Source organism: Castor canadensis, chromosome 11 (genome assembly GCF_047511655.1).
Source record: "Castor canadensis chromosome 11, mCasCan1.hap1v2, whole genome shotgun sequence".
Lineage (NCBI taxonomy): Eukaryota > Metazoa > Chordata > Mammalia > Rodentia > Castoridae > Castor > Castor canadensis.
In genome coordinates, this window is record NC_133396.1 from 42,454,824 (window position 1) to 42,481,917 (window position 27,094).

The following is a 27,094-nucleotide window of genomic DNA, read 5'->3' on the forward strand; positions in this document are numbered from 1 at the left end:
ACAAGCTTGACTGCATTGCACCAGTCTCGGCCAGCACTAGGTACTAAACACATCGTTACTAATCGATGGATGAAAATGGTATCTAAGCTGGGCATAGGAGACCATGCCTGTAGTCCCAGTTACCTGGGAAGCTGAGGCAAGATTGCTTGAGTCCAGAAGTTTGAGGTTAACCTAGGCATCATTGTGAGACGCTGTCTCAAAAAAAGGATCCCACTGTTCCAATTTGCATTTTTGTTTTTTTATGAGTGTGAAGACTTTTCATCACACAGCATCAGCAATTGGAACAGCATTTCCTGCCTTTCCTTTCTAGGGGAAAGTCCTTCAAGCTCTTTGTCCATGTTTTATCTACTTGTGTGACCTTTTTTTTTTTTTTGGAAACATGGGGATATTAGGGCTGTCAAAACAGGATCTTTAGGATTTCTTCCCTTCATGCTTACAAAGTCCTTCTCTATTTGTTCTTGTCCTCTGTCCAGAAGACTGTGACTTGGTAAAGCTGTGTGACAAGCACTGGGAATGACTGCAAGCAGTGACTGCACATCTGGTCCTGGGCTTTGATTGCTGATGCTCTCTGTCCAGTCCTGTAGCCACTAGCCTAATTATTCACAATTAAGCCAGCCACATCTGAGTTCAATAGCCACGTGTGGTTGGTAGCTATTGGATTGAACAGTGCAGACAAGGAACATTTCCAACACTGAAGGGCTGGATGGGGGAGTGCAGCCTGTGCTCTTTCTGGCACCACTTTGGGGTTTGGTCAGTCACTCTGGGACCTCGAGAAACTGGGGTGAGCAGAGCCTCTAACTGGTGATTGGCACTTGGCAGGAGAGAATATGCTTTTTTTGTGGCTTTGAAGGGTCTTACTAAGTTGCCCAAACTGGCCTTGAACTCACAATCCTCCTGCTTCAGTCTCCCAAATACTGGGATTGTAAATGTGTACCACCACACCCGCTAGAATATCGGCTTTTTCCATCCAGGACCATGATTTATTTTGCCATTTATTTGAGTCCCTTTTGGTCAGGCCCCCCCTCATAGGCCTGTTTTCTAAGCAGCTCATGCTAAGTCAGTGGCAATGGGAGAAAGCTAAGGACAACACTGTGCCTTTTACAGACCAAAAGCAAGATTTTTTAAAGAACTGTATCCTCTCCTGCTACCCCTTCCTTCTCTGCTCTGTCGTGGTTGAAATGTTTGCTCTTTTATTAAAAGAAAAAAGAAAAAGACGTTAGATTATTTTGTGGTTCTTGCTCATTTTTAATGCGTAAGTTGATGTACATTTTGGAAGTTTCACTGATCAGTGAAATCTCAAAGCTCAGATTAGAGTTCTCTGATAATATAAGACCTTCAGTGTAATTCAGCAGCCGACTGCTGGGCAACCTTGAATGAAGCCCGGTTCCCACCACCCATGCCCGCAGTCTAATCAGAGGACCATAGCTGATTATCACGACACTCTTCTAAGGAGAAGCTGTCAGGCGAGCAAGGGAAGGGCTCTCACCAGAGCCAGTGGGGGAAGTCCAAGCACTCCCAAGAGGTCCCATTTGAGTCAATTTCAAAAAAAATAACTTGCACAGGAAATGCTTATTGAATGATTGATTGTGGCAAGCTCCGAAGGACTGGATTCCTGTAGAATCCTAGAGGTAATGGGCAGTGATGGTGGAGTTTTTGATGAAGGCATAAGGTCATCCGAGTCCCTTCTGCCTTTCAGCCACAAATGACCAAGTTGAGAACCGAGTATCCCTTGCCATCCACTGTTTATTTATTGTACTTCTACTCTGGGTCAGGCTGAAAGCACCTAGAATTTCTAAGATAGAAGAGGGCCCCTATTTTTGTGCTCTAGGGCTAAGGCAGGCTTTCATGTATGTTTTAGATGTGGGGAATTCCCCAACTTGGAACCAACAAATGGAGGATGAGGATACAGGAAGGCAGGCTCCTTGTGGAATGCTACTTTCTGTCTGAACACTTTGCTTCCTGTCCTCTTGGGGTGGTTTCTCCATAGCCTCTGTGGACTCCGAAACCCTACGTGCAACTGCTCCCTGGATAAACTTCCTGGGTGGTCTCAGGACCTGACTCCTCACTCATGAATCCTGCCTGTCACTCTGCACCCCTTCAAGAACCCTATCCATAACTTGGGGTGGTTTAAGTGGATGTCTTCCCCACAAAATTAGGAGGCAGAAGCAAAGCTTCTTTTCTATCGGCAGTGCCTGGCACAGGGCTGGACATACATACAGCCAACTAAAAATGTTTCTTTGAACAAAGGAATACCATCAATGGAGGATCCATCTGTTGACATTTTCTTACTATAAAATTAATTAAGGTTGACAATGTTCTCTGAAGTTCTGAGCAGGAAAGGGCCCTGTTAAAGTTCTTGTAGGGTTCCCTGCTCTCCAGGGAAGTGGCCCCTGGTAGGGAGTTCTCAACCCTGGACACTGGAGGCTTAATCTTCTCTGTCATGACCTGCTTGGCTCCCAGCATAAACATGTGGTAAAGGAGGTACAAAACTTTCATAATGTAGCTGGGCGCCAGTGGCTCACGCCTGAAATCCTAGCTACTCAGGAGGCAGAGATCAGGAGGATCAAGGTTCAAAGCCAGCCCAGGCGAATAGTACTTGAGACCCTATCTCGAAAAAAACCCATTACAAAAAAAGGGCTGGTAGAGTGACTCAAGGTGTAGGCCCTGAGTTCAAACCCAAGTATTGCAAAAAAAAAAAAATAATAAAAAAAAAAATTCCATAATGTGATCTTCTGGATATAATATAAAAAGATAAAGGCAATTTGGCCTTACTTGGGTAAAATGCATGTGAAGCTGCTTTGGGCACCTCAAATATGCACACATATATGTATATACACAGATTAAAGGGACTTTTGGAAGGCACTTTTTTTTCCCCAAGACAGAGTTCTCGATCTCTGGATTCTCCAGCCTCAACCTCCCCAGTGCTGGCCTCAATGTACCCTCATGCCTGGCTAACCCAGGACCCATGCTAGGCAAGCTCGCTACAACTGAGCTACACCCCCAACCCTTTAGAAGAAGCCAAACCTACTGACTAAACTTGCAGTTCCACAGTACATTATGCAATGAGCTGTGTTGGAGGCTGTTCTACTGTGCAGTGAGCAAAGCAAGAAGTTTTACAGACAGAAATCAAGGGCAAACTAGAGTTGAGTGTAGATGCCACAAGAATGATGCCTGCCACTACTAAGGGTTGGCTTTGGTGGGACAGGGTGGGGCTACTTTCTGGAAAAAGGCGATGCTGCCACTGGGATGCAGGTTAAATTCTTACTTCCAGCACCTCGGGGCCCTCCCTGGCTCCCCATAGGAACAAACTTTTCAGGCCAGGCAGCTTGGAATTGCCAAATGGGTCTGTGGATGCCCAGACAGCAAAATCTGGACAAGTAAACCTGGGGGGTCCAGGGGCCACAACAGATGTGAAGTCTTGGTCATGTCCTCAAGGAGCTTGTCATCCAGGAATGGAGGTATGATCTGGAGGGTCACTCCCAGACAGCCTAGTTTTGAAGAAGACATTTAAGGGAAAAGACAGCTATTTGCAATCTTGAGTTTCCAGTTCTCAATTCCAGTGGTCTTACATCTGGTTGCCCAGTGAAACTGCTTGAGAAGCTTTGGACACACCCACACCCCCATACCTCTGTCTTTCAGGATCCTATCCCTGGAGAGTCTGCCTTTGCCTGGGATGGTGGTGAGTTTGGGAAGGAATCAAAATAGTCACAAGCTCTCCAGACTAGATGCCCTTGCCTTCTCATAAACAGACCAGTACTTGCTCTGACCTGCAGGTCTGTGTTTTTTGTCTTTTTCAGTTCTGCCCACAGGATGGGCAAGTGAAATCCTAAGACTCAGGGGAGGTTGTTTCTAGTGTTTATACATGTAGTGCTGAGGAAGGCTCCATGAGGAGAAGAAAGTTGGCGAAAACCATGTGGACCTAACACACGCCTGCCCTCTGATGAATCCATCTCAGACTGTGCTGTTCATTTTAAAGTAAGTCAGAGATGAGATGAGAGTCATTCCTGAGTTTGACAGGTCCTAAAACAAACAAACAGAAAAACAGTGTTTTGACAAAATTATTTTACTTTCAGTTTAAAAGGCTCCTAAGGTGAGAGGACAAGGACACCCAAAACATTCTTAGCAGCAAAGAAATGGTCTTAATGTTTCAAAGATCAGGGAGGAAATGAGAAGACAGAGCCTGATGCACATGAAGGACTTAAATAACTCCTCACATCTTAGAGCAGATTAAATTTACATTTTACTTAAAAAAGGGGGGTGGGTGGGAGTACATACACAGGAGGAAAACAGGGTGAGGAGCAGCAATGATGTGAGGCAGGTTCCTAGGAATCTCCCTGAAGTGACGGCTCTTGTTTCTTGGGCAATACTTCTGCTGGAACACGCCTGCTTACACAGTAACAAGGCTGCAGACAAAAGAACTGCTAGGTTAGGCCAGATGGAAAGGAGAGGAAGTTATCATGTACAATGTAAGTTTATAATACACAGCATTTTCTTTAAGTGACGTAACGCAGTCGCAGGAAGAAGTTAACAATACTAACATAGAATAATCAAATTTTTGTCTGTTATTCATGTACAGCAACTAACTGCTTTACAAAAAAGCAAAATAATACAATATATCATCACATCTATTTACAGTGTAGTAAATATACTTTTCTGTCAAATTTTACACAAACTATTTACAGGTGAATATACTGCATTAAAAAAAAGTGTGGCTGACACTAAGTGAATTTTTGTATAAGTCCATTGCATAACATTGAGTAAGACATGCCTCATTATGCCTAGGGGATAAATGTAGAAACAAAACAAACAAAAAACTCCACACCCAAAAAACAATCCCCCTCAAAGGAAACTGAAAATCCCTAAGACCTTCCCCAACTAGGACAATTATCCATGGACGTGGAGGCTGACTATTCACTGTAGTGTCCTGGCATCCAGCCCAGCAATGAAAAGGCATGAGTGACCAGAGGACAGAGCACTGAATCTCCACAGTGGCAAGCAGGGGAGCCCCTGCAACAGGAGCACTGGCCTAACAGGCTGGCCATGCACGACGCCAACAAGACCAAGTTACCTCTTTCCTTTTTAAAAAGTCAGGGGAAATACCTACAAACCCAAAACAAATGACAGAACTTACACCAAATTATGCAAAAAGGGCCAATTTCCTTTGTAAATTACAATTAATAAGACCAAAAAGTGTTTTCTTTCTCTGGGGAAGCATTTTGGTGAGACATTTATCTGAAGTTCATTTTAGTTATTTGGAAAGCTAGACTTTCCACACAAGTCACAAGTTCTTTAAACAAGGTAAAATTAAGACCTTAGAAAGTTTTCAGATCCCCAGGATGGACTGGTCAAAAGTATTTTTGAAGTTCAAAGAAGGCTCTATTTTGATCTGTGCCATGCTGATCATTTTATGAGGTACTTCAGGTGGATTCATTCCATTCATTACCTTATAGGGAAATAATAAACTTAAGAAACAACATGCTTTCACAAAAAGTATGTTAATGAAAGAGCGGCATTTTTAATAGTAAACCTTTGGAAGTTTCTCTATTTGATGGGAGAAGCAAAATAGCATAATACCCACCATCATATGCACCAAATCTGCAGAGGAAAAATATTAAATCGAAATTACTAAAAGCTCACATTGCCTGTTGTGCCAGGACCATGAAGCAACGACACCACACCCAGAAGCTCTGGTTGGTGGAGACCCAACACTGTGACAGGAGGCTGGCACTATTGGCACTGAGTTGCTTTCCCATTCTTAAGCTCAGTTCTAACGCAGCTTCAGGTTTTAGTGCCCTGTTATTATAAACATTTTACTCTAATTCAGCCTCTGTAATAGTTAAAAACTTATCTAACTGCACCTGTTTCCAATATTTTCCAATAATCCTTATGTTAAAATCACTATTAACACTAAGGTTTTTTTTTAACTTTTATTTTGGCAAATGGTTCTTATTTTTCCCAGGATTGTAAACAAATTAAAAAAAATTAAGTTCTGTTATTTCTGAATATCAAAAGCAATTTTATTTACATTAACAAATTACATTGTTACTGTGTGGATAAGTGTGAAATATGTTATATTATTAAAATCAGAACACTTAAATGTACCATTATGTATTGAGTTAGCTGTGGAATTTAATTTACTGAAATCCACTAATGAACTAGCACTACGGGAAACCCCCTCTCCCCTGGGATGTTTTTTCTTCCTCTCCCAAAGTCACTATATCTGAGCATATAAAGAAAACCTGGGAATATGGGGATAATACCTTCTTGTGATATAGTTCAGTCCTAAATTAAGAGTATTCAGGGACTAATATGCTCATTGAAGTCAAATGATTGTGCACACTGCAGGTGCACAAAGCAGCTGGATGTGCATCACTATGGAAATTCCATGTCATGATAATCCACACTGTTCAGTATGCAGCAACTCTAGAGGTCCCTACTGACACGCTAACGCTTGCTCCCCAGACTCTTCACGGTGATTAAATGCAGTCCTGTCATACAGAACCCAAATGTTAGCAAGAGATCCCTGATTATTTGGAGGAGAGGGGGAAGATCAAAAGATTTTAAAGATAAATCTTATCAAAGAAATTTATGATAATATACATCATACTCTGTTTCTTGGAAAATTATTTAACAAAATAAAAGTATGAGCTACTCTAAAAGTCACGTACCATTCTTTTTGTGCTATGGAGCTAATGCAAACAACTATGAAAACTACCTTCTGGGAACAAGTTTCACCATTTTGTTCACTGATTACTCTGCTCAGAATTATTTGGGAAAGTAGAGAAAACAAAAGAAAATGCATAATTACTATGCTTAGTATAGTTTTACATAATTACTATACTTAGTATAGCTTACCAAAACAAAAGCCAAAGAAACAACACCGTTAGCATATTTAAAAATTAAGAGACAATAAACTGGAGAAAAAATAAACTAGTTTGGGTAAGGCCTCAGAAACCATTAACTTTAATTTGGTAATGTTAACATATATGTGGTCATGCTTATTTTTCATGTAATTATTGCTAATACTCAAGTGTTAGTATTTCTTAAGAATCCACTACAAAATACCAGCGCTCCTCCTACCCCCAAGTACCTTGCCTGTGGGCTTTGCAGTGTGAAGTCACTGAGGCTGACTCTATGGTTCCTTCAGTTTCAAAGGGTAAAAAAAAGTCCACAGCTAAAAGTCAGATTAAATGCACTGGGGTAATGTTATTTCTCCTATAAACTTCTATCCTGAAAAGTATGTAAATAAGACTGACACTTTATATTATGAAGGGGAACACAAACAAGGCAGAGCTCTGTGCAAATGGCTTTCACAGCTGGCTGTAGTAGCAGTATCTAAGAATTCATCCCCCTCATAACTGGGATGTTCTCAGTTCAGGTTTCCTGACCTCCCACTTTCTTTGCAGTCGTCTGATCACTTACTTATACCAGATACATACTGACAGTAAAAGAAAACAAAGTTAAAGAAAAGCAGCATCAAGTTAGGCAATTCTTCCGAGAGTTGATCGTCTGGCAACGGGGCAGACTGAGTGGGTCCATTACGAAACATGAGTGCAGCATCACAACGTGGGTACAGGCAAGGTTAGGGAAGGGTCACTAGTGAAGAGCCCAGGTTAAGTTGGTTTGAAAAAAGAAAGAAAGAAAGCTTCACATGATCTTCTTAATGCTATTGCGTTTGAAACTGCCAGCACTTCTTTGCTTCTGTACTTGGCTTGCGGATCCGTGGCGAGTTCGTCCACTGTTACAGTGGCCAGAGGTGGGAGAGAGTTCGACGTTCTCCTTGTCGATTCCTGGAGAGACAGAGAAGCCAATTATTCCTTCTCTTCTGGTGTTAAGCTCCAGGACTGAATCGCATTATTTATGTGTGAGATACAACCTGGTGAGCTGTTTTAGCATGTTCCATTTTAATAGTCAACTACTAGAATGTTTATAAAGGTCTTGTCTCACAGAAAAATCTCACATCTTGCTAAGCCAAACTTGCTATCGTTGCAGAAAAACAGAATAAGGAAAAGAAAAAAGGAAGTTGCAAAGAAAAGCTAGAGGCAGGCAGGCTTGAACAGAACGAAGGGCTACCAGCCACCAGGGAAGATCAGAGATCGTTCCTCCAAGTCATACTAGAAGTGCTCAGCAGAGGGCAGCTTGTAGCCACATACCTGTCTGTACTCATGTTCATAAACAGAGCACTCTCCTGTCACAGCAAGTATTGGTCTTTCTGCAAATAAATCATTTTAAAAAAAAAAGGCAGGGCTGGGGACATGGCTCAAACAGTAGAGTACCTGCCTACCAAGTGCCAGGCCTTGAGTTCAAACCCCAGTACTACAAAACAAAGAACAAAACCAAAAATCTAACTTTAAAACAAAAAAGGCAGATTTTTTTTGCTTTGGAATCATAGTGCCTGTATTACTAAGAAAATAATCCATCACAAAGGCTATGGTCTAAAATCTTTGCTTCGTTCAACTACAGCAAGTCACTGCACAGATGCCATTTACTTCTCTCATGGAGATTAAACCTCCAAAAGCTAGACCCTACAATGAATGTTACAAATAATCTAAGTAGTAACTTCAGAAAAGTAACCAGAAACAAGATGTTTTTAGTAATGGAATTAGTAAAGATTATAAATTAGACAGGTGAGGACTAGGGAAGTAAGTAGTGACTGAAGGAGGCATGGGTGGCGTCCTGGGTGCTAGTAGTGTTCTGTTGCATGATCTGATGTTGCATTTTCAAGTGTCTTTCCTCCTTCTCCTCCTTCTTTTTATTTATTGATTGATTGATTGATTGATTGATTGGTACTGGGGTTTGAACTCAGGACCTTCACCTTGAGACACTCCACCAGTCCTATTTTTGTGATGGGTTTTTCTGAGATAGGGTCTTGCAAATGATTTTCCTGGGCTGGCTGATCTCTGCCTTCTGAGTAGCTAGGATTACAGGTATGTCACCAGTGCCCAATGTGTCTTTCCCTCTTAAAGGTTCATTCAGTTGTGAACTTCAGATTTGTGTATTTCACTGCCTGCTATGCTTCAATAACCTTTGCCCACCAAATTAGACTGGTTACACTTGGGCAGAACTACTGGTGGGAGAACAAACAGCTGGGAGCAGTCTGGTGGTTTGTATCAAAATGTTAAGTACCGATTGGTATTTACAGGAAGATGACCAGATTATTTTTGATTAGGGAAAAAACCCCCACATTTAGAGAAAGAAAAAAGAAAGACAAAGGCTGGTAAATGCATTATCTCTGGGCTGAATACTTGTCTAGATGATTTTATTTTTATCTGTACTATCTGAATTTTAAAATAATTGACATTCTGAAAAGCAGTAATGAAACTGAAAAAAGAGTGTGCAGTCTCTCCAATGTCTTGAGCCTCCTTGCAACACATATTTATGTGGGTTCTTAATTGCTTTGCCTTTCTCTCACATGATACAATTTCAATTCAAATCCTAAAAGATTCAATACTTTTTTCTCATCTCTACCTCCTTTGTGGTGCATTCATCTATTTCCTCCCAGAACTACTTTCTACTTCCTCACTTTTACAGTTAAAAGCTTTTGTCTACAAGATCACAACTTATATCTCTGTTTGTCTCTGTCTATGTCTGTCTGTCCGTCTCTTTCTCTCTCTCTCATTCCTTTCCCTACAGCAAAAACACCTGGAAGGGGAGCACTTATTTTTTTTTTTTGTCTTATAAAGTCTAGTTGATTATTTTCAATCAATGTTGGTTGAAATAGATGCTTCCACTTTAAAATGTGATAGTTGGAGCCCTATAATTCAGAGCTCAAAAGACCTATAATAATTCAGAGCTCTGAATAGACCTCCAGTGGGTGGTATCATATTTTTAGTAAAAATTTCCCATTTGGCTTCTTCCATCTGAAATGATCAAACATGTGTCAATGTATTTGACCTTTCAAATTTGCATGTAACTTATAAGTTCAAGCCCAATATTTCCTTATCTGGGGCTATTTCCTTAATAGGAATCTAGTTCCTGAATCTTATTTTCTAATAAGGAAACAAAGGTAAAAGTAGGACCTTAATGATACCATTGGTTTGAAATAACTTGCAACTGGCCATCATGAGGGACACACAGCGTGAAAACCAGGAGGCAGGCCCTGGGGTGCTTTGTTATTATTGTCATCCTAGGACGACTTCTTGTGTCTTTGACTCAGCTTTGATACTATTCTAGTATGGCTCACTCAGAGGAAAATGGTCATTATACTACAAGGTGGCCATGTTTCTGTCTGGGGACAAGGGCCTGTTCAGTGGTATTCTTTATTTATTTATTTATTTTTTTGTGGTATTGCGGTTTGAACTCAGGGCCTACACCTTGAGCCACTCTACCAGCCCTTTTTGTGATGGGTGTTTTCCAGACAAGGTCTCATGGAACTGTTTGCTGGAACTGGCTTCCAACCACAGTCTTCCTGCTGCCTCCAGAATAGCTAGGATTACAGGCTTGAACCACCAGTACCCAGAAGTGGTATTTTCTTAAGAATTAAAATTATATAAGCTGCAGTTATATGTATCATCACCAGGTGAAGCTTTCTTCAAAGAAATACTAAGACTATTTCACTTTCTATTTTATTAAGTGAATTACCTTTAAACCTCAAAAATAAACATTTAGAAGTCTTAACTCTCATTAGTGTTGTCCATACACTATGACCTCAACTATGCAAAAAGAAGAAACTGAAAGGAGATATAAGTGTCAATGGACAGTGATTATCTTATCTTTAGAGTGGTAGGATTACAGTTGGTTTTTTCCTTCCTCTTTTCTGAAGTTTTATTTTTTTCCTAATGAGAATATGCTAATTAAAGATGTTAAAATATGACTAATTTTCAGTCCTGCCACCCATACCTAACCCAAAGCTTCAATGCTATGTGAGGTTGACATTCTATTTATCTGAAATTTAGTGTGCATCTCAATTCAATTGTGTTTGTATGTTACATTTTCTTCCAATTGTGTGACTCAACCCTATTAGTCACACATCAGTAAATGTGGTATGACTGGGATTCCTAAGTTCAATTACACAGCAAAGATGTTTTACTGTGAAGATCAAAGGAGAAACTGACATAAAATTTTGGAAAGTCATTTAAAAAAAACAATTAAAATGCATTATATTTATACAGAAAAATAGCACCTTGAATAAGGCAAGCTGTATGAAACAGAATGCTCATAGTATCTGTTTTTGGCATCTAAACGTCATTTTCCCTTCTAAGAATTTTGGCAGCATTCTTTTTTTACCCTCTGTAGTTAAATCTAGAGATGTCTCTCTAGGAGCTAATGAGGGACTTTGAGACTGCCCATGTGCAGACAAAGCCATCCTGCTCTGACAGGCTGCATTTCCAATTTATGAGAAAGCCTTGGTGTTGCACTTCTATGCATCAAGACTGCTCTGAAGCTTTGCATTCTAGTCTCTCTTATGTACCTAAAGCACTGACTCTCCTTTCCCATCTCAGTGGCCACAAAAGCAAAAAACCATGAGGTGACAGAAACCCAGAGGCCACTATCCAAAGGAAATAAAGCTAAAACTTTGGCAGTACAGATTTGCTAGTTTAGATTCCCCCACAGGTAGGCTGTGGTCAAACATAAAGCTAGTTACAAATATGAAGGGAAGAAAAAGCTGGAAGTTCTCTCCAGCAGTGTATTAGTAGCACTCGCTTCAATAAATTCTGGCTGTTCCAGAAAGACAAAATCCTAAATACAAGGTGTTATTAGCCAAAGTTGTGAACTGAGTTAAGTGGGGATGAGGAACTAGTAGATCACACTATGGTTATACATCTGTCTCCCCTGCTAGAACGTGAGTTCCTTGAAGGCAGGTATCAGAGCTTATTTATTCTGACTGCTAGTGATATATAACTCCTGTGTGACAAACAATGAAACATTTAAGCTCTTGAGAAGTTGAGAAAAAATGGGTCCAATATTTGACAGAAGTTGCACAAGAAAAATTAAAAACTAATAATAACCCAAACCTCCATCACCCACCTCTAGCATCAGTGGGTTACCTGACTTGCATTGCTTAGTTTATCACACATTTGATATGGCAAACCTATCAGAAAGCTCTTATTACAGATATGAGCCAGCAAACCTGGCTGAAGACCAAAGTGTGAGTCTTAGGGATTGAACTGAAAGACTTTGTGTTCTACCATTACACTATATCCTTGGTCTCCTTGGCTCTGGGGTGTGTGTGTGTCACTGGGGTTTGAACTTGTGTGTGTGTGTGTGTGTGTGTGTGTGTGTGTGTCACTGGGGTTTGAACTTAGGGCCTTGCCCTTTTTTGCCAAGGCCACCACCTCCCATGAAGTTGGTTTCACAGGTGTGAGACACTATGCCTGGCCCTGTTGGCTCTAATTGTTAACCTGACAATTAAGGTGACAGCAGACTTTTAAAAATCTGGTAAAATAATCTGTGCGAAGAATATTTGGACATACATAAAATAATTACTGTCCTAAAAACTCAAATAAGAAAGACTAAGCGACATGTGAAAAGGAGTTTTAGAACAATGCAAAGGACTTGAATTTTATGCTAGACTTTGTAAAATTACTGAAACTAATGTAAATAAACACACAATTATAATAACTCATCTGAGAAGAAAAGCTAACTGGTAACTATAGCTTGTTTTTATGCTGTAGTGAATATATTCACAGAGACATGTTAAATATACATTTAAAAATATTTGTATTTTGAGTTAGATGTACACAATTGTAACTAAAGTAATGTAAATAGAACTTTAATGTGTTTTCACCAATTGCAAATACTTCTTTTTCCGTCTAGGTTAATCTTTGTGTATAATAAATGATTACAGGAAAATAAAAACATCTTCCTAAGTTAGACATAAGTGTGTCACATTTTCCTTTTCAGTCCTAGAGCTAACTAATGATCACATTCCTTTTTATAACACGAGTGACAGAATGAACAGCCAGCTTTCATTTCATGTCTGAGGAAACACTGGGGTTGGCTTTATTTTGGGGGAAAACAAGCTAAAAAGCTCTTCCTTAAACCATGTGTCCTATTTCTTCTCTGTTAACTGTACTTGAGTTTCTTGTTAACTTGTTGTGTGAGTCCAGGGCTGGGACTGCAGCTTCGGTGCTGCGGCAGGCAGAAGCAGTGACTTGACAGAAATAAAGACACTGGCCCTGCATTTCAGTAAGCCCCTAGACCTCATAAAGCAATGGCTTTACAAGTCTCTGCAGTACCTAAACCAGACTGAGCTTTCAGGGACTGGTGAGTGAAGTCTCATGCCACGTGCCTAGGATGAGTGTGGGTTAAGCAGCATTTAGGCCAAGGAGTACCTGGATGAGGGAGCAGCTGCATGAAAGTTGCTGACTTAGAGCAAGGCAGAGGAGCTTCATAGGTAAGGAATGGAAGGAAAAACAAAGTGAGTGATGTTCTTAAGATTCCAACAAAAGGGTGAAATACAATTAAGACAGGGGGTAAATACTATGTTCCCTGGTTTTCAGAAGAAGTCCAGTTTTACTTATTGAACTCTGACCATTAATGTCCTAAATATTATAATCTGTAAATAAATTACGGGAATTTACAATTTTATAGATAGATATATTTTTACCATCTTTATTTATTTTGTGGTGCTAAGGATTGAACCCAGACCTCGAGCCTGCTAGGCAAGTGCTATACCACTGAGCCACACCCCTAGTCCTTTGTTTTTTGAAACAGGCTCTTGCTATGTTGCCCGCACTGGACTTGAATTAACAATCCTCCTACCTCCACCTCTGAGTTCTGAGATTACAGGCATACACCACCACACCCGGATTCCATCTTTATTATAATTAAGAATTTTAGTTTAAATCAAGACTTAAACTGGGGGAAGGGGAGATAAAGGAGAATGATGGAGAGGGTGAATTCAACTATGATATAGTTTAAGAACTTTGGTAAATGTCACAATGTACCCCAAGTACAACAAAAATGATAATAATAAAATAGAATAGCAACAACAACACAACAAAGACTTAGGCTAAAAAATGTGAGATGAAAAATTAACAGAAGTTACACCAAGTGCCCACTTTAAAATTATTTTTTCCCTAAACACAAGGTAATAACAAAAGAGAAGAAAACTAAATCAAGAAAATATCAAATAAAGGTCTGGTGATACCATAAGCACTTCTTCAAAACAGCAAAATAGTTTCAGAGATTTTAAGTGGTTTCAAAACACAGGCTTTTCGGTTTCTTCTAAGAGGGAGATATTTCAAACCTCATCAACATATCAAAAGAGCTAAGTCTAAGTCTGGAGTATTATTTTTTTGGCAGGGGAGATAGGGTCTCACTAAGTAGCCCAGGCTGTCCTCAAACTTGATCATCCTGTCTCTGCCTCCCAAGGACTAGGGTTACAAGTATGTGCCACCATGCCCTGCAAGAAATGGTTTTGAAGAACTATCCCTCCACACCTGACAGCTGTCAGCACTATTGGTTTGGGAATACTTTGATTGCTAACTGATCTACCTCCATCCCTAGAGGGACGTCTACTCATGGAAGCAAGTGAGAGAATGCTTAACAGGTTTGGAAGAACCCCAAAAATAAAGTAGAACATGTAACTTTAAAATAAAGATCTACTAAGTATGTCTTTGCGCTATAAAAATTTAAGCTCCAATACTATTAGTATTAATAAAGGAAAAGAATTAAGGACTTTTTCCTATCAAAAAAAAAACACTAAAAATTTAATGAGAGAGAGAGAACCTTTCACATTTTGTTGTGGCAAAAATGTGTTATGATTTTTTTGTTGTGATTATTACCTGACTCTTCCAAACAATGTCCCTTTGAACTATCAGAATAATTTACAGTACAAGGCACAACTTGAAAAGTATCACAGAAAAGGTAAAACAGTTACCTGTGCACACTTTCCCACCTCACTGCTCTGAGATCCCTTGGAGGCAGGAATACTGCCCTAGTTCTCTTGGGTCTACAGAACCCCATGTATAGAGTAAACCATGTATATCTGTAGGGTTAATACTAGAATTTTGGTTACTTTCTATGGAGCACTTTAATATTAACCTTCTATTTAATATTAAAGAACTGTGCTTTCTTAGACTCAGTTAGGCAACATGGATCAGAAAGAAGTAACTTTAGCTCAAAACCCAATACTGAGATCCATAAGCAAAAACTATGAAGACCCTGGTGACCAGGACCTCTCTCATCATTATATTCCTGAGAGTACCACTTGGGAGGCAGAGATTGGGAGGATTACAGTTGGAGGCCAGCCCAAGCAAAAATTAGTGACATCCTATCTCAACAAAACAAGCCAGGTATGGCAGCATGTGCCTGTGATCCCAGTTATGTGGGAGGTGAAGATAGGAGGATCTCTGTCTAAGACCAGCTCCAGGCAAAAAGCACAAGACACTATCTTAAAAAAAAAAAAAAAGAAAGAAAGAAAGAAAGAAAAAAAAAACTAAAGCAAGAAGGGTTGGGGGCATGGCTCAAGTAACAGAGTACCTTCCTAGCCAAGTGCAAGGCCCTGAGTTCAAATCACAGAACCACACAACCACACAAAGCACAAACACAGGTATTCAAATGCTTATGGAATTACAGTCTAAAAAGTGTTTGGAAACCCCAAATATCAATTCAATTTTAGTAATTTGGAAGTGAATCTAAATAACTTTTTAATAAGTAATAAATCTGTACTATTCCACTTGGATTTGTGTGTGTGTGTGGTGCTGGGGCTTGAACCTAGGACTTTGTGTAGCAAGGCAAGGAGTTTATCACTGAGATACATCCCCAGCCCTCTGTTTGGATCTTTATTTCTAATACACTTGGATCTTTAACATCTAAAGATGTACAGGCAAACTGTATTTGAAATGAAATTGTTAAAAGTACTCAACATATGACTTAAAAAGTCCTCTTTGTTTATCAGTGGGAAAACTACTCATGGCTTGAGTTTAAGCAAGAAGATAGTCTCATAAATAATATATATATATATATATTTAAAGGCAGACAGGTTTTCCTTTTTCTTGAGAAGGTCTTTCTGTGTAACCCAGGGTGGCCTCAAACTTATCATATAGCTCAGGTTGGCTTTGAACTCATGGTCTTTCTACTTCAGCCTTCTGAGTGCTGAGATTACAGGTATGTACTACCACACCCAGGTAAAGTTCAAATATTCTTATACATCACACAGTGATGTCATGTATTTTCTTTATGATGATCTGAGTATCATTTAAGAAAATGTGAAGAGGCTAAGTTGCATTTCATTTGGCTAAATGGTCATACATGCACTTCTACATGCACTGAACTCTGGATAGAGTCTACTGGCTTCACTGAGACCAAGTTCAATTTCTACCGGGGAGGGGTTGGTTCATAAAACAGTAATTAATGATTTTTCATTTTTATTTTTTGGTAGCGCTGGGAATCAAATACAGGGTCTTGTTCATGCTAGGCAAGTGCTCTACCACTGAGCTATATACTCCCAGCCCATTGGTACATTTTTAAATTGTAGATTTAGGGTTTTTCAGAGACAATGGCTTTATGTAAATGATCAGCAGTTCCTTAAAGCCGGTGACTGACAAAGTACCACCCAAATTTTTATTTAAGTACGATCTAATGCTGACGCAGGGTAGACGGGTGAGAGGGGAAGAGTTCATGCGCATCGTGTCTAGTTGATATGCCACCAAACATTGGAGACCAAAAGAAAATACAGCTTAGTGGCTGGTCCTGCTAAGAACCAAAGATTAGAAAGCAGAGTCTTAGGTTGATGGTGTGTAGATCAACAAATTTACTTTTTTAAACAAGGCAACAGAGCCTTGGATGAGCTTAACGATCAGGAGACAGGGTAATCTGCTGGCAGTCACACTCATGCTCCATTTCAGGCAGTGACACAGAGCTTCTTTAGCTATTACTGCTTAGGACTTGACTGCTGGGAGCAGAGATAAGGAATATTTTGGTTTCTATATAGCAAAACTGAAATGCTGGAATGAGTTAGAAATCTGGACAGAATTCACTGCTTATTTTAGCTCTTTGAGAGCAGCAAACTCAGTCCATAAAGAAAGGGGAGCTCATGTATAAGATTACATGGAGCTCAAGGTATGAACCAATGTATCTAAAGATAACATAACAACTCTTACCATAAAAAGAGACACCATACAGCAAATGATGAGACCACAACAGGTACAAAGAAATCAAAATTCTTTTGTGGAGCTGAGCCCACAATAGATGCAAATCAGTTTACTGGGAAAGTTACTATTTAAAAGATAAACCCTTTCTCCAAAAAAACATACACATAGTAAAATGATCTGGTAAAACAAAGGACACGCACTTTAGATAGACAAAGAGCTGAACACCATGACTCTGACACCGAATTCTATTACTTTTGAAGCTCCCATTTCTTTTGGGAACAGTCACCTTTCCAGGACATAGTGGTTAATTCAGGCAGCCACAGTGGGAGAACTACTGGAGGTGACACCAGTAGTTTAACATTACTAACCAAAACCTTACCTGCTATTTCAACTTTTTTTTTTTTTTTTTTAAATTTTTGGCTTCTTTGAGACAGAGTCTCACTATGTAGCACAGGCTGGCCTGGAACTCATAATCTTCCTGCCTTAGCCTCCCAAATGCTAGGACTGCAGGCATGCACCATCACGCCCAGCCTGTTCTCTGATTTTTATAACTGAGTTATAGAGTAATACTATTCTACCAAAGCAGATGACATGGCTAATGTTCAACTGCTACTGAACAATTCAACTAGCAGGGGAATCGGTACTAGTACTTTATTCTCAACTTGATTATTTTATTGTCTCTATTAGAAGGCAAAGATTGGCAGTAATACCCCTAACAATTAGCCTGGGTTAAAAACTAATCATTTTGGCATATTTAATACCATCTTAGTAGCCTAAGAGGCAAAAGTTTGGTCAAAATAAACACAATAAGAAGACAGAATCTACTAAATTTTTTCCCACTGTGGTGTCAGAAATAAAATCCAGTGCCTCACACATCTTAGGCAAGAGCTCTACCGCTGAGCTATATCCTCAGCCCACACTATTTTTCTAATTGTGACGTACTTCAGTGGTTAATAAGCAACAACCAACCCAGAAAATAGGGTGCTGTACAGAAGAAAAGGAGTGGTAGATTTAGGCTAAGGCAGAGGGAAGTAATGAGACAGAAACAAGTAAATAAATGAAGGAAGGAAAGAGGAAAAAGAAGATAATAGATGCACAGATAGGGAAGGCAATGACTGGTCTTGATTCTACAAAAGAACTGTGTGGTAAAGAAGTTAACTCAGTGCTTCTAAAGCTGAGTCTCTTCATTGCATACAACACTGTGAGCTTAGAACTAAATTACCATGGTTCCCTAGCTCCAAAATGCTGAGTTTATGGAGGAAGGGTTGGGAAGGAAGAACTGAGTGGCTGAAGGAAGTAAATTTTAAGTTCTGCCCTGGCCCAAACAGCTGAAATCTGATAATGGGGCAGGACCACAGGCAAACCCTAGGGCAGTGCTTTTCAAACTCTACTGTGGACAAGAATCACCTGGGGTATTAATTAAAACACTGATTGCAGGCTATATTTCACACTTGGAGTTTCTATGCAAGAGATCTGGGTGGGACTCCAGTATATGTACCTCTAAGAAGCTCCCAAATGCTGCTGGTCTGGGATTGCATTTGGAAAACACTGTCCTGGGGAACAAGTGATGGGGCAAATGAACATGGCTATATGGAGAAAAAGTGGCCAAACTTCTCTTATCCTTGGAAAAAAGATTACCTGTAAGGTGATTCATAAATGAGTGCTGAAATAAAGCTTAATAGTTGAATGTAATGATTTTACATAATGGGTTATAATATGAATTAGGTATTATAGTTGCTAAATTCAAAACTACTACATAAATGGAAATGTTCATGCAACACTGGGATTATAGATTGGAGATTCTATTTATGTATCTTGAATAGTTACATAATTTGACTTTTTAAAAGAAAATCCAGGCTGGGTATGGTGACTCACACCTGTGATCCTAGCTACTCAAGAGGCAGAGATCAGTAGGATCATGTTTTGAGGCCAGCCCAGGCAAAAAAGTTAGCAAGACCCCATCTCAACCAATAAAAGCTAGGCACAATAAAGCAAGACCCTATTTGATAAATAAGGAAAGCAAAAAGGGCTGGGGGTATGATTTAAGTGGTAGAGTACCTGCCTAGTAAGCAAGCACAAGGCCCTTTGTTTAGTGTTGAAAAAAAGAAGAAGAAAGGGGAAGAGGAAAGGGAGGGGAGGAAAAGGAAAAGAAAATCCATACTAACATTTATAATAACTATATAAACTATTTAAAAGAAATTTTCTTGGGCTGAGGGTGTAGCTCAAGTGGAGAGTGCTTGCCTAGAAAGCAAAAGGCCCTGGATTCAATCCCAAGTACCAAACACACACGTACAAACACACAAATTTTTTTTATAGAATAAGGTGTTTTGTAAGTGATCTTTTCAGATAAGCTTAAACAGTAAATCATCCTTTTATTTAAACCATTTTAGAAGGAAATCTTTTTAATAAAAAACATGCTATCATGGCAGCTTTCTGTCATTGCCCACTGTCATCACAACACACCGATGGTGTTAGTTCTGTGATGAATAGTGAGTGTGGATCAACCAGAGCTGTGTGTAACCATCCCTCCTGACAGTGAATGTGCCCACAGTTCAGCTGGCTTGCCATTTCTGCCGTCTTATTTATCTCACTCCTGCTTGAGCTATTAGCTATTATTTCCCAGTATATCAACCTCTCAGTTGCATGCTATTGGTATACTGGGAAGAGTGACTGCACACTAAAGATTTTAACTATGGGCTATAAGATGATATTTTCTTGAGAGGACTTTTTGCCTGGTTATTTAATCCTGACTCTTCAGACTGGTCTGTAGATGGCTGAGTACTGTTGAAGAAGTAGTTTTTGGGCACAGTATGCTATAGCAGAGACACAAAGGCATTAGAGGTAATGTTAGTATGACAGGTAATGCGAACACTTACAGGGTAATGTAACTGAGGTTGCGATTCTTGCCCAGACTCTAAAAACTTACTAACCTTGGAAACCTATGTGAACACTACACACATTTCACTGTCCTTTGTACAACTTGTTGGAAAGTAGAAAGTTTTGTAGGGTAACAACATTTAAGTCAATTACAAAGTAAAAAAAAAAAGTAAGGTGAACCTCATGAGGAAAAGGAGCAAAATCTGCTGTAATGTGGTCACAAGGGAACTCCTAATGTTGGTATTTCAGTATTATTGCTCAAAAATCATATAAATATCACATTTACTGACCTGGGGAATGCTGGGAAGTTGCAAGTGAGGTCATGGAATTAGAGAGGTTAAGGTTGGCAGTGATACTAAGCTGGCTTTGCAGTGCAGGAGGGTAAGGAGATGTGGGTGTCAGGAGGGACTCCTCACTGGTTTCTTCATCAATTCCAGGCAAGTACGTGTCAATCAAGGCATCAAGAAACTTAACAATAAGCTCAGCATAGTCTGGGATTTGTGTTTGCTGTAATGGAAAATAGGAAATTATTTTAGCTCCACTTTTTAAAAAGTCCCCTTTGCAGTCAAAAAAGATTAATTCAATTTTTGTTTTGGGCTTGATTTACTATTTTTCTTCCTTTGTTTATATTATGGATATTTTAAGAAGGGGGTGGAGTAATATTTATAAACTGCCATAGGCTTACACCTGGGGATTTTATTAGCTTACACTTAAAGGTTCCAGATGAACCTGAAATTTCTGAAAGCCATGCACAGACTGAGACAATATAATTATCAGGATTGAGGTCTAGCCAACTTTCCGAAACAGAGAAAATGAGCAGAGAATCATGATGATAGCTGCATTAGACTTCACTAAGTGGACACTGTGAAGGACTCAGAGGAGCACTGCAATCTCAGTGCACAGAGCTGCATGTTGGTGGTATACTCAGAGCTAAGAGTGACTCCACGGTAAAGATACTTATGGGCTTTAGAACATTATTTTCTTGGATGATTTTTTTTGTCTGGTTGTTTATTTAATCCCAGATCTTCAGGCTGGTCCTGCATGATACACTTATTTCTGTAATTTAGGGCCCTCTTTTTTTAGTGAGAGCTTGTACATGTCAAGAGATGTTCAGAAATAACAAAATAAACTAAACACCCAATTCTTAACAATGGAACAAGGTACAGATAATTCATATTAATTTGACATCTCTGTATCTAGGATATTGTACTAGGAATTATTGGGGGAAGAAACAGAAATCCTGCCTTCAAGGAACTTTGATCAATTTGGAGACAGACCATATACAGAGAAATAATTAAATGCATATTTATGTAGCACTGCTTCAACTAATACCAATCAGAGAAAGAAATGAATACAGAGAAATGAAGCTAATACAACAGTTGGATATAAAAATGTTTTCATGATGCCAATTTTAACCAGAAGTCATGCTCCTTACTAGTCACAAGATATTTAAGTGTCTACATTAAGAGTATCAAATACACAAGTCTCTATGAGCAGAGAAGTCTTACATAGGTTTTTCACACCCTTCTGAGAAGTCAAGCATAAAAACTAAATTGCTTTTTTTGCAAAAGTTAATATATAAACATACTGAAAGTGTTACCTCTTCGGAAAAATCTTGTGCTAAAAAACTTTTTCTAAAAACAAGTTTATTGTGAGTTGTTACTCTGGTTTTCAGCATATTGTGTGTTCTTAAAACAGGCACATGAATGTGCCTATTAATCTTTTGTCAAATATTAGAGAAAAATGCATTATTTTACCTTTGAAAAGGGTCCTGCAAACCGCCATAAACCATTAAACCCAAAACCTGCAAGAAATTAAATCAAATATTACTGTTATAACAAGCAAGATTATCTTTTAATGGTAACAAAAATTAAGCTTTATGGTTGATACATAAAACCTATGCATACATTGAAAACATTTTAGAGTGAATGTCAAAGAAGACTAAAATTTAAAACAGACTCAGCATAAAACCATATTGTAACATAATTAAGAGAGTAAGAAAATGGTACATGGAGATTTAGGTACAAGCCTATCCCATAAAGAGCTGTAGAGTCAATACATTCTGTAACAGTGCACACAGTAGCGAGTTTATCAGCCACCCTTCTATTTACTTTGCAGGTAAGATGTCTGGTATTGTGGTGGGGATTCTTCATGGTACACCACACTCTGCACAATTCCATGAATTGGATTTAACAAATTTGGATCTTGGCACAATGATAGTAGGGTGTTGATCTTAGAGTCCAACAAATTGTGCCTAAAAAAAAAAAAGTCAACAGAGGAACATTTTAGAGGAAAATTAAATGAAACTATTTACTAGAAAACATAATATATATTTCTCAGAACAATGTGGCAAAATTGAAGTGATGTGAGTGCTTTTAACTTTCTAGTGCTTCTCTATATTTTCCCATTTTTTTCTAATGACTGTGTGTGTGTGTGTGTGTGTGTGTGTGTGTGTGTGTGTGTGCTTTTTGATTTGTCATTTGATTTTAGTCATCAGGGAAAATATGTAAAAGCAAACAGTGAGTAGTGTCATAAAACCAGGTTTAAATGGTGTATGTTTTTTTCAAGACAAGGTTGATTTCTGTCTGCCACTTAGCATTCTTGAGCCACCTCTTTCTGCTGTCTGTGGATATGTACCTAGGGAGTTAAAACTAAACTTAGTATTGATCAGTGCTTAAAAAATGCCAAATCAGATTGAATTTTGTTAGGGAAAGCTATTTTGGAGGGGTGGAATAATATATATCCAATGGAATCTTATGAAGAAATTAACTAGTTTTTTTTTTCTTTTGGAGGCACTGGAGTTTGGGGTTTGAACTCAGAGCCTCATACTTGATAGGCAGGCACTTAAGCCATGTACTCAGGCCGTTTTTGCTTTAGCTATTTTTCAGACAGGGTCTTATGTTTTTGTTCAGGGCCTGGCCTCAAATCGAAATCCTCCCACAGCCTCTGGCATAACTGAAATCACAGCCTTGTACCACTGTGCTCGGCTTGTCAGTGGAGATGGGATCTCACTAACTTTTTGCCTAAGCTGGCCTCAAACCATGATCCTCTTGATGTCTGCCTCCCTAGTGTCTGGGATTATATCCATGAACCACCATATCCAGCCCAGAAGTTAACTATTTCTAACCCAACTGAACTCCATTAATAAAAAAGGACTGAGACCTAACTATATAATTTGAAAACTTTAAAATCAGATTAACCTAAAACAAATAATAATGATGTTATATAAATGATCTGGATCAGGAATAGATTACCCCAAGTTTCTTTGGGATATTTAAATTTGAACACTTTAAAGCTGAAGTGTTACATGAGAGTAAAATTTACCTCTGAAATAGGTCAAATTTTGTTTTCACTCAGCTGTGAATAAATATAAAAGCTCCACTAAAAAGAAAACCAAACCAGTAAATATAGCAATCTACTAGTTTGATCATAAGTGAGGAAAATGTACAATGATCATCAAGATGAACCACTTAAACAAATAACAGGTTTTTTAAGAAAATGTTTTTCCCAAAGGCCCAAACTAGTTTTAGCTACCATTAAGCCCACTATGACTTTGGTTTCTTGTTTTGGGTGCTGAGGAACAGAACCTGGAGCCTGTGCATGCTAAGCCTGTGTTCTACCACTACACTACATCTGCAACCCCCTAAACCACCATCTCTATGGTAAAATCATTAACATGCTATTTCACTCCCTCTTTACTATGAGTGAACACTACTGGGTAATACATTTCCCAAACCTTCATAAAGACAGGCACAAAAACTAATTACAAACAAAATCAGATACTTACACAACAGGGAAAACTTTGGGGAACACAACACTGGCCTCTGCTAAGTATTCATAAAGAATACGTTGGTCAAATTCATCTGTAGTATATTTTACCAGTGTAGCCTGCCAAGATGCAAAAAAGTAAATAACACTTTTATTTTGTGGTTGAATTGTTACACTTTGATGAGAAGAAAAAGACATTTTTCCTTTCATGTTTATAATATTTAAGGGCTTTCTAAGAGTAGTTTGGAATAAAAATTCGAGAAGAAAAAAAAAAAACCTCAAAATGAAAAAATCCTTACTAGAACAGTGAGAAGAAGTGCTTGGATCTTCGGATCAGTAAGTACTTCTTCATCCAAAAGAACATTCGACTCAGACACAGAAACTTTACGTAAATGTGGGTGCTGTTGTGATGAGGAAATCCTTTGAGTTTCTGCAGTAAGATAGGGATTAACACAGCCATATTAATAGAATACCTGAATAACCATTTTCACCTAATACATTTCAAAGTTACTCCTAAAATTCAACAGCTTTTTTGGGGGCAGTACTGGAGTTTGAACTTAGGGGCTTGTGCCTGTTAGGCAAGCACTCTATCATTTGAGCCATGCCCCCAGACCAACAGCCTTTTACCATACTCTAAAATACCACAAAGACATCATATAGGATTACTATTATCCTATACAACAGTTTGGCTAGTTATCTGCAATGCTGTATTATTTATATATATGATTACTTTTTACACAGGTTTCAGGATAACTGTCATTTTAAGGATTGTAGAGCTTATCTTTTGAAAAAGAACATGTTTCTATATTGCATCCTAAAGTTCTAAGACATGGCTGAAAAAAAAATACAGCTTTACTGTTCTCTCCCACCTTATTTTCAATGATCTAGATCAATTATTAACTTTGCTTCTCACCCATTTCATAATCAGTTTCTGCTACTCTCCTCATTTTGGGGGGTGTTGTGATCCCTGATTCCATTTCTTGCCTTTTAGGAGCCTTTGTGTCTGATATCAAGTGATCAAAACTTTTCCTTGTTCCTATAAACAAAAGTTACAGAATATGGAAGTTCATTAACAATAGTGTCTATGAACAGGAATACATAAAAAGAAAATGCTGGGATATCAAGTGTTAAAGTTCTCACTTAATAGGTGTGGATATAAAGAGGCAAAAAACCCCAAATTTCTTACACTTACATAGTTTTGTGATTTTGAGAAATAAATTTTTAATTGAAAAAAAAAAAAAGGTTTCACTTAAGGACCCAAAGAAAGCTCACAAATATCCCTGGAAGCAGAGTTTCTCTCCTTTATTCTCTATCTTCTCAAGGAGTTTTGGCCCTGCAGCTTTCTGCTTCAGGACAGGAGGCACCTTATTCGTTCAAATCAAATGAAACTCCACCAAGTACAATTTCTGATAACAGAGGGATATGTACTATTGATTAGTGGAGCAAGCTTTCTCTCGCTCCTGGTCCACTGACCTAACTGGGGGCAACTGGAAATGCAGAAAAGACAAATGATAGACAAAACACACATAAAGCTGGGGCCAGGTATGCTGGGTGCTCGGATGGAGATGCACAACAGCCTAGTTGTTGTTTTCTCCATTATTCTCTTCTTTCACTTTGCTTCTTTTCTTCTAAATTCTTTAAAGCCTTATACTTCTAAAGTCATTCTTTAAAACCTTGCTTCTAAAGTCTTTCTTTTCTGTTCTTTAAAGTCTCTCTCCTTAGACTCACTCTGTCCCATGTTTTCTCTTGGCTTTTCTTTAGTATACTCTCTCTTAAAGTCATTGCCCTCAGACTTTCACTGTTCCATGTTCTCTCTTAAAGTCTCGGAGCTCAGACCTGTAGACAAACAACAGCAGCCATGTCTAAAAACTGCGTATGAGGCTGGTGGAGTAGCTCAAGTGGTAGAGTACCTGCCTAGCAAGTACAAGGCCCTGAGTTCAAACCCCAGTACCACACACACACACACACACACACACACACACACACACACACACACACACACACTGCATATGCGTAACTCTTAAAGTCCCGGTCCTTAGACTTGCACTGTCCCATGTTCTCTTTAGCTTTTCTAAAGACTATGTATAAAGTTCTCAGTGCAGACTTGCACTGTCCCATATTCTCTTTAATCTCTAGCATAACTCAGCAGCCTACCAGCAGCATCATTCTTGCAAGCAGCCCACCAGTAAATCCATCCCCCAACAAAAAACCCTCCATCAAAAAACCTTGCGTCCTTCTTCAGTGAGTCTTTTATATCCAGTGGTAAACAGGGACGTGCAGCAACAGTTCTCTGGGAGGGGTGTGACATTGTAACAAGAGAAACCTGCTCTCTACTTCTCTGAACACAAACAACTTAGGAAAAACAGCTGTGCTGCATCTTGCCCTTCTGCAGCTGGGACTGTGCCAAACTCAGCCTGCAGTTTATTTGACACAGCTGTGCTTATGTACTCCACTCTCCACACAGAAGCAAGGATCAACTCTAGCTAAACAGCCTTTTCAATTTATAAAATTCTGCTGTTGCCAAGAATTAGTCATAATGTATAAGGAATTTCCAAACTTAGGCAAAAATTAAAGTTTGACTTTTATTTTTCAAGTTTGGAAAAAAGACATGTATGCCTGAAAGTGCTAAAAATTGATACAGTGGGAAATACTTCAAAACAGCAACTACTATCTCACACTCAGCTTTGAATTTCTCTAATCATGTATGACACTAATATTTAAAAATATCTTTTATTTAAAGTAAAAATACTGAAAATGGATTAGTTAGAAGTTATTTATTTTATTCTTTACATTTAAAGAACTTCTCTTATTCTTCTTGGAGTAGCTCTAAGAAAAAATGTGGAATACTTCCAGTAGTATTCATTTTTTTAAGAGCCAGAATTAAAACCAATATAATAAAATGCGACAAAACTAAATAAATAACAATGTTCTACTAACCTCAAGTATTAATATAATAAATCTTCATAACAGTCATACACGTCGAGGCCAAAAGGATCTATCTAGTCTAGCCTCTTCATCTCCCCAGAGTGGAAGAAGCAGTTATGTGATTTGCCTGAGGCACGAGGCCAGGGATGCTGTTACTGACCAGACTGAAAATTCAGGCTTCCTCAAACCAATTACTGCTTTCTACACTGTGTGAGATGAGGCCGCCACTCTCTACATTTACTTTTCCTAAATTTCTTTCTCCCTCTTCCTTTTTTATTTTACTGTTTACTCTTCCTAGGATGGTCTTCTCTTCCCAGAGTTCTACTATCAATAAGCTAATCAATTCTACGTGTGCCACTTGTTTACTTCTCTCTTCCTGAACTCCAGATTCATTTATCTCTAGGATATATACTCCTAGATATCCTGAAGGGATCTCAAATATACTATCAATCAACTTAAATTTATTATGTACCATAAATGTATTA

The 27,094-nt window shown here is 38.8% G+C and overlaps 1 protein-coding gene across 9 annotated transcripts in view; it reads right to left on the reverse strand.

Moving 5' to 3' along the window:
• Positions 1 to 4,047: 4,047 nt before the first annotated feature.
• Nf1 (neurofibromin 1) overlaps positions 4,048 to 27,094 on the reverse strand; it is a 272,178-nt gene continuing 249,131 nt past the window's right edge. For 7 of the 9 annotated variants that reach the window (XM_074046432.1, XM_074046430.1, XM_074046427.1 and 4 more), the window contains 7 exons: positions 24,598 to 24,720; positions 23,984 to 24,114; positions 23,704 to 23,804; positions 22,028 to 22,170; positions 21,674 to 21,720; positions 20,207 to 20,423; positions 4,048 to 7,790 (listed from right to left, as the gene is read on the reverse strand). In XM_074046432.1, the coding sequence (XP_073902533.1) occupies positions 7,648 to 7,790; positions 20,207 to 20,423; positions 21,674 to 21,720; positions 22,028 to 22,170; positions 23,704 to 23,804; positions 23,984 to 24,114; positions 24,598 to 24,720 (905 nt within the window). In that variant the 3' untranslated portion in view covers positions 4,048 to 7,647. The remainder of the gene's footprint in view (positions 7,791 to 20,206; positions 20,424 to 21,673; positions 21,721 to 22,027; positions 22,171 to 23,703; positions 23,805 to 23,983; positions 24,115 to 24,597; positions 24,721 to 27,094) is intronic. The other 2 variants (XR_012438691.1, XM_074046431.1) reach the window with 2 other exon arrangements.